The 8399-nt window shown below is 35.2% G+C and overlaps 1 protein-coding gene across 1 annotated transcript; it reads left to right on the plus strand.

Annotated features, from left to right (window-relative positions):
* Positions 1-339: 339 nt before the first annotated feature.
* Positions 340-6161, plus strand: SELENOK (selenoprotein K). The gene is made up of 5 exons (XM_070933642.1): positions 340-434; positions 975-1065; positions 2381-2458; positions 3487-3576; positions 5314-6161. Exons 1-5 carry the CDS (start codon positions 416-418, stop codon positions 5315-5317), a joined length of 282 nt encoding a protein of 93 aa, XP_070789743.1. The 5' UTR covers positions 340-415; the 3' UTR covers positions 5318-6161.
* The last annotated feature ends 2238 nt before the right edge of the window (positions 6162-8399 follow it).

Here is an 8399-nt window from a genome sequence, read left to right on the forward strand (position 1 = left end):
CCGAAAATTTATAAGGAACATCCAAAAGTGTTTCTGGAAGCAAACTTTTTGTCGTGCATTGTATTCCTTCGATCCTGCCTCGAGTCGACCAATATTTACTTATGTCAGGCAGAGATACAATAAGCAGAATGAGCATTTTACAGTGATGGGCATTCGAATCTCCTTTTCCTTGCCACGCCATATCCCTTCTACATTTCTAGCTCTATATTCCTGACACAAAAAAGATGAGGGGGTGGGAAAGGAAGCGTCGAAACGACGATGACGCCTCGGGCCAGCCCTAAGCTCTCAGCCAATGGAGTCTTCCCAGCGCTGACTTCCTTAGTTGAAGGGGCGGAGCAAGCGAAAGAACACCGAGGGGTCGGCTAACTAGGGGATTGCCGGGCACTCTCGGGGCGGTGGCGAGGCGGCGGGAGCGATGGTTTACATTTCGAATGGTGAGAACCGGATATTTTTTTTGACGGGTGGGGAGCCCCTATCCCGGGGAGGGGGAACGTTCAGGTGTCTCAGCGTTCTGTTTTGCCTGGCTTTGATCCCGAGGGAGGGCGGGAGCAGCGCAGCAAAGGCGTAACACAGCCTGGTGGTTTACCTGGCCGCTTGCTACCTTCCTCTTGGGTACCAAGTTGGGCTGGAGTCGTCCCGGCAAAGCGCACGGAAAGGAATTCCCGCGGATCCGCCGGTGAAAAGATCACTCTTTAAAGAGGCGCGGTGGGGGAATCACTCTGTCTTGCATTATTCTCATGGCCTTTTTATTACATGTCGTCTTTTGATTTGATTTGATTTGATTTGATTTGATTTGATTTGTCGCTTCTGGAACTATAATTATTAACCTGAACAATGAAAGGAATGGCCATGCCTGGGTTTATAAACAAACTTTGGATTAATAATATTGTATGATCAGTTTTTTTATTACCGTATAGGATTATTGCCATTATTATTTCAAAACAGTAATCATCATTGTTTGTTCTGGGTTGTAGGACAAGTTTTGGATAACCGGAGTCGGGCTCCATGGAGTTTGTCATCTATAACTGACTTCTTCTGGGGAATAGCAGATTTCATAGTTTTGTTGTAAGTGAAGTTTCTCCCTCAAATAAAAAACAAACATGTGATTTATGCAATTATTATTCCCCTTGAGACACTTCAGGCCTGAGTAGATTAGTATATATAATGGATGCATTTTACAGTTAAATTTATTTAGCAAAACTCCAATGGAATAGAAGAATCTCATTCTTATTGCTCTTCTTGTGGAGTTTTTGATTAAAATTAATCAAAACATATAGTCAATGTCTTAACAAAAGACTGGAAAGGAAATTATAAACAAGGCTGAATTTTCAGAGGTAATTTTCTAAGATTTATAAAGTAATTTAGATATGTACAAATAAATACATAGCTTCTCTATGTATAGAATTCCTTGTATAATGGAGTTTTTGGAAAAACTAACAATTTTTGGAGTATACTTGAATATCTGGAGAAGGCCACTGAACTAATAGTTGTTTCTCAACTATTGTGCTTGTAACACCTCTGAATCCATATTTAATTAAAAGATCAGATGGATTAAATAAATTTAAAATAAAATTTCAAATTTGAAGAAAAATTTCAACATTAAAAAATGTTGGCTGTTCCTTAAAAGGTCAGGCTTCTGCCATTAGGCAACGTGAAAGTGCTTCCCAGCCTTGATGAGTGATGAGAAATAGTGGAGACAAAGAATTGGCTACTGTAGCTTGGTCCGCATTTCCTGACAATGTTTTCTGATCCAGGATCATATTTTCTCATGAATAACAAAATGGAATTCAGCTACTGTTATAATCCATTTATATATGGAATGTAATGGTAGTATTATCTTGTCTTCCACAGGCAGTGAAATGGCTAGTGCTGGCCTATTTGACCTATCAGTCTGCAATACCATTTAGATGTTATATATTCTATGTCTTTGGACATTTTAGCTATTCTTTTTCAATTCAGCAAATGAAAAAAGGGATGATGTAGTGAGACATTAAATAGTTCCATCCAGAAAGAGCTATAAGTTAGCTAATGCTGGGTTCCGCAAGTTTTATTATATATTGACTATTGTCCATTGTTACACAGTATTGGAAAATTATGATTTTATATAGGATAGTTAACTTCAATCATTTAAGCCCTGCATTATAAAATTCACTTAACTGATTGTGTCACATTTAATTCTCAGCTTATAAATTTTGTATTTGGTTTTGAGGGGTATGCTAACAACATTTTCAGTTCTATTTCAAACTATCTCTGTGTTTGGAAAATAAATTTAGAACAACCAATTGCTTGATCTTTAGCATTGGTTATTTTAAAAATAGTTTTAAAAATACTGAATATTTCAGATCTTTCTTATTTCAGTTAACAGAGATTTTCATTTTAGTTTTCAGAGCATTATTCATCCAGATTTGAGGAGAGGCTACACATCTTCCTCTTCTTCAAGATACGATGATGGAAGAGGGTATTGCTTTTTTTCACTTTAATTTAGATGAAATACAGTGTGAAAAATTGGGGTGCAATGGTTAAAAGTCGTTGTGTTTTTCCGGAGTGTCTACATATTTATAAAGCTTAAGCTCTTCTGTAGTATCTCCATTATAAGTTATGTTTCCACACTTAATTATAATTGATTTTGAGTGCAAAAACAATAAAAGCTACATTCATCAGATTATGTCTTCTAAGATTCAAAGCTAAATTCATGAAAGACCAGGCTACGTAATTTTCCTTGCTTGCTTCCTCCTGCCAGGGGAATTTCAACTCTGTTATGGTTTGTTTATCGTCACAGGCATATAAGAAGTTTTCACATAACTACGGACCTCTTCAGAGCTACTTACAGTCAAGTTCTGTAATTTTGACAGATGGACATATTCCCATGGTCACATGTTCAATTTTGGATGCTTGGAAACTGGCTGCATTTATGATCTTTTCGGTCAAATAATTATGATTTGTGTTGTTTTATTGCCATTTTCTGATATTTACTTCTATTTTTTTTTTAAAAAAATGCCCAATGAAAAAAACTGTTTCATTAGCTTAATGACCATGACAAAAAAGATTGTAAAATTAGGCTGGTCAAGTGATGACTTGCTTAATGCCACAATTTAAGACCAAAGCAACAGAAGAGAATATTTGTAGCTCAGGGTTACTTGGTGGTCTCTGAGCTTATTTTTTTCAGGCTCAATTAAGGTTGTAAATCCAGGACTACCTGTACTTAATTCTTATTTTGGGAATTTATTTTCTAATGAACCAGTTGTAAACCATGAGTTCATTAGGTTTATTCTACTTTGGAAAAGAAATTTCTGTACTTGTCTAATTCAAAATATGTCACAGAAGGGGTTACCTAAATACAATCATATCTTTTAACAGGTGAACAGCACACATGGCTATACACTTTGTTCACATTAAATCAGTTTTTAATCTACATTATTGTGATGCCCAAATGTGACCACAGAGGTGGAAATTGCTGCTTTTTAATTTGATCTTTGTTTTTCTTAGACCTCCAGGATTTCCTCGCCGTAGAATGGGTCGAATAACCCACTTTGGAGGTCCAAATCCCCCACCAATGGCTGGTGGTGGATGAGGAAGGTACTCCATCCTTTTCTTCTTAAAATGCTCTGCCCAAAAGTCACATTGAATTCAGCTAAAAAAAATCATAATGCTTAAAATTACAAGAATAATCTTGCAGAATTTTAAATACTTGTAGACCAAGTGGATGAGCTTTTCTGTTTCATTTTTATCCTTATTCAAAAAGGTTTATTTATTTTATTGATTTTAGCATACGCTAAATTCAAAAAGGTAAATGTATATTACATAAAATAAGATTTGAGATTAGGAAAAATGGGAATGGATATATCCTACATATATAACATCTTATGTTTCCCACTGTAGGTAGTACTTGTTTAGTGATAGTCCCACACAGTGGCCATTCGAAGTTATCATGGTGATAAAAAGTAACTTTGCAACCAGTCCTTGCATTTGTCAACTTCACAGGTCTGCAAAGAAAAGCTGAAGTAAGATCATGAGCAGAGTTCAGTTATACTTATCAACTGCTTTGCTTAATGGTGGTCCCAATGGTGCTCACTAAAAAGGACTACCTGTAATATAGTCAGTAAAATAAATTGACAAAGAATTGCATAATACTCCTTTTCGTTCTCCAACCATCCCCTGCTGTAGTTTCCCAATTTGGGGCACTCTACATTATATACTTCTGAGAATATGTAGAAATACACTGCTGATACACTGGCAAGCACTCAGTACTGTGACGTTCACTGAATTATATATTACCCTTGTTAGAAAAGTTTTAAATTGCTATCATGCAGAATTTATCTATGAATATCAAAGAAACATCAATTTAGTTTTAAACAAATTTACATTTTAAGCAACTGTTTTATGGGGGAGAGAGCAAAGAATGTAATGTATGTTGCAAACTTTTTTTAGAATTTTAAAGATTACAGTTATACAGATAAAAACTAATACAAATTACAAAAAGGAAAATAATAAAAAGAAAAAAATAGAGAAAAAAGAATAAAAGGAAAAATAGAAAAGAGCAAGAATATAGCAAAGAAAAAGAAATAGAAAAGAAAGTAACATCTGCCTTTGTCACAAGTATAAATAATTTTAACCTACACTTTCTCTAAAAATACAACAAACAATATATCTTCATTCCATATCTCATTTTTTATCTATAAACAGATCCTTAGAACTTTTGTCGTTCAATTCTGGTCAGCAAAAAGTCCATTAAAAGTTACCAGAAATATCAGTAAAAGCCCATTAAGAGTTACCAGATGTAACAGTGTTTAATTGTTATTAACATTTAATCCTAATCCAGTCAATTTATTTAGACAACAAGCGACTTTACTTTTTTTAAAAAAATCAATTTACATTTGAGCAACTGTTTTATGGGAGAGAAAACAAAGAGAATCTTCTATCAGAACCACTTATTAGACTTCTTCCATTATGGAAATTTTTAGTATTCTAGTGTATTACATTAGCATAGCTGATTCATGTTGAATAACCTAAAATTCAGTTATATGCCTAATAACTTTGGAATACAATCTAAGCATATTTTAGTTAGTGCTAATATTCTACTTAGAAGTATGTAAGATCAGTGTGATTGTTGGTCTCCTCCTTTGAAAGTTTACTTACATCTGCATCACAAACAGATTTATCAGAAGGGCTGTAGAAAGTGTATTACTATATAAAGTAAAGCAAGCTTAAAATGGCTTTTTCAGGTTCAGGAAATACTTTATTAGGTAACAGCTACCAGTAACCGTGAAAAAATAAACAAATACTTTAATCAATTTCTCTTTTCTTTCTCCATAGGTAAATGCCTGCTTTAAAAAGTAGGCATCAGACTACATATTTGCACGACTAAAAGAACCTGATCAAGAATGCTGCAAAGGGAATTGAGGGTTGCAAATATGTTGTCTAAGTGATTTAACTGCTCTGTGAATCAACAGAACAATGAAGTTGTACTGGGAATTCCATTTTCTAGGATCCAGTATAACTGAAGTGCAGTTCTATTAAATTAAATGAACCTGTTTACTGTCTGTTTTAAGCCTTTTATATAGCTGATGGGTATTTTGTGGTAGATGTAAAGTTATGGAAATATATGACCTTGCAAAATACTGATTTGGAATCATTTAATTGTAATCAATATATTTTAGAATGGACAAATTGTGCACATGAAGACTTAAAAAAAAAGGATAATCTCAGAATATGTATATTAAGTTAGGGAAGAAACTGCTACAAGTTTAAACTGCTTCTAACATCCCACTAGATCTATATACCTTAAAATGCTTCTGGTGAAATTATTAGTTTCAAATTCTTTTTTTATTTAATTTTAAACCACCCCACCCCACCCAAATCTTGGGTATCTCAGTTATTTTTTGAAGGAAAACGGTGTCTTGTGTTTTGAAAACTAATTGATTATGGCTTAAAGTCAGCAGACAATCTGTGGACATCCAGCTGTTTCAAAACTATAATCCCATTGTTTTTCCCCATTATCTACACCCATTATTTGTGTTACTTATAATTTATGACCTGTTTCATTTTGTCTTCATTGCCATGTTAAATCCCAAATATAAAAGCTGATCTTACTGCAATTTATGTCGATAAATAAATTTATAAATAAAATACATTTATCATGATTGCTAAATCCTCACACTAAATCCTGGTAATGCTACTTATTTGCAAACCCTAATGCTAACCAAGAGTTTTAGATTCCAACTCAGTTTTCCTTAAGTTTCATTTTGTTTATGTATGGGAGTCAGAGTCCAATTTATAAGTACCATTACAGAGTAAGATCTGAAAGAGTTTTCTGGGACAATTTAATTCAATTTCATGCTGGAATCTCCCTTTTAAAAAAATATTTTTAAGTAAGTTTCTTTAATGGAGTAGTATATTCTGAGATTTGTTCCTGTATTTTTCTGCCAACTTCTGTATATTGCTCTTTTTTATGCTGAATATTGTATATGACTGAGTGTTTGGAAGTTGACTAGATATATAGAAAAGGATGCTGCTGGAAAGTGATGGCATATTGAATTAGGATTACCTCTATTTAAAAGTGGATATAAACCTGATTTTAAAAGGGACCATTACAGGGGCTGGATAAAACATTTAAACAGTGCTTTGAAAAATATAATAGCAAAGGGACCCCACCCCCCACCCCGCACGCTTCTGAAGTGCTAAAGTCTTACATCCTTGAGATAACTGTTCCAAAGACTGCCTCTGGCTGTTTGCGTATGTGGGTGCAGGTACAACTGTGCCAGCAGTCCCAGTGGAAATGTCTGCATACGAATACACAGCTGGCCAACCAGGAAACCAGCCTTCCAAGCTTTCCAAAGGAGACAGCTGTTTTTCTGCTTTAAGGAAATGAGCTTTGCTGGTGTTAGTGCATTTGTAAAACACTTCTTTCATATGTGCTGTACAGCCTTAGGAAACTTTAATAAACTTCAGCAAAGATCTTATAATTTTTCTCTTCTCTTTTTAAAATATGATGATAGAGGTAAGGATGCCATTCTTTCAGCAATCGTTTGGTGTGGTTTTTTTTCTCCTGTGGTATTAAAAGTGGAGCAGGAAACCTGGTAGGTGCTATGAGCATTTTAGCAATAAGAGATGACTGGGTTGAAATAATGATTCAACAGAAGAACATCAGGGTTTTTTCCCCCCTTAAAACTTGCAAGAAAACTTGCATATTTTTCTAAAGGCAGAAACTACATCATTTGCTCACTGCTGGATTCCTATTATTACCACAAAAAATCATACCATGTTAGCCATAATAAAACTGTCGTGTCAAATGTTCTAGGGTGATTCCTGAACCTGAGCTCAGTTTAGTAAGAAAAGTAAGAAAAAAATAAACTATCTTGGCTGAAATACAAAACAAAAAACCAAAATTCAGGTAATTTGTTAATAGGAATGTCTCAACCTTTTATGTCCATGAGCCATTTCATGCACAGAATTGGATGCAAGTTTTGGTTATACATACAGTATAACAACATTTTGTATTCGTGGAACAGAAAGTTTTGTTTTGGGTGGGAGGGGAAATGGGGAAAGTTAAAAAAAAACTGAGGGGAGGAACTGAAAAAATTGATGGGTGGGAAAGAAAAGACAATGCAGATTTGCTGCATTGGGACACTGAAAGCGATGAAATGGAAGTGCTGGAAATGTAGAGAGCAGTCATAAAGTGGACTATGCTAGGTACTAGTAACAGTTCACCAGAATCTCCAGGATGCTGTGGTTTTGTTTGAAAGAAAACAATTTGGCATTACAGTGCAAGCTCCAACTCAATGATCCATTTCGCTTAACTTGAGCAGCCGAGTTCACACTATCTGCTAAAATTGTGTTTCTCAACCTTGGCCATTTGAAGCTATGTGGACTTCAACTCCCAGAATTCCTCAATATTGGCTAGGGAATTCTGGGAGTTGAAGTCCACATAGCTTCAAGTGCCCAAAGTTAAGCAACAAAGCGGATTGAAATCTGATTATACTTTTATTATTATCTCTGTGGACCACTCCTGAACCCGTTTTGGGGCCTCCCCTAAAATAAACAAAGACAAAGCATTTGAATGCTCCAACACTGGAAGTTTTTAAGAAGAGATTGGATAACCATTTGTCTGAAGTGGAGTAGGGTTTCCTGCCTAAGCAGGGGGTTGGACTAGGAGACCTCCAAGGTCCCTTCCAACTCTGTTATTCTATTCTATTCTATTCTATTCTATTCTATTCTATTCTATTCTATTCTATTCTATTCTATTCTATTCTAGTGTGTTTCTTTTCAAGGGCCCAATTACTTAAGCCTTGAAGTCGCCAATTTCACCTTTTGTCAAGCTCAGTTCTGGCTTCAGCCACTTTTAAAATAACACACTCCCTGGAGGCGGCATCCATGGTGCACCCGGCAACAGAAGGGCCGCC

The sequence above is a fragment of the Pituophis catenifer genome, unplaced genomic scaffold (genome assembly GCF_029215685.1).
Source record: "Pituophis catenifer annectens isolate HBS135680 unplaced genomic scaffold, rPitCat1.0.hap2 SCAF_2, whole genome shotgun sequence".
Lineage (NCBI taxonomy): Eukaryota > Metazoa > Chordata > Lepidosauria > Squamata > Colubridae > Pituophis > Pituophis catenifer.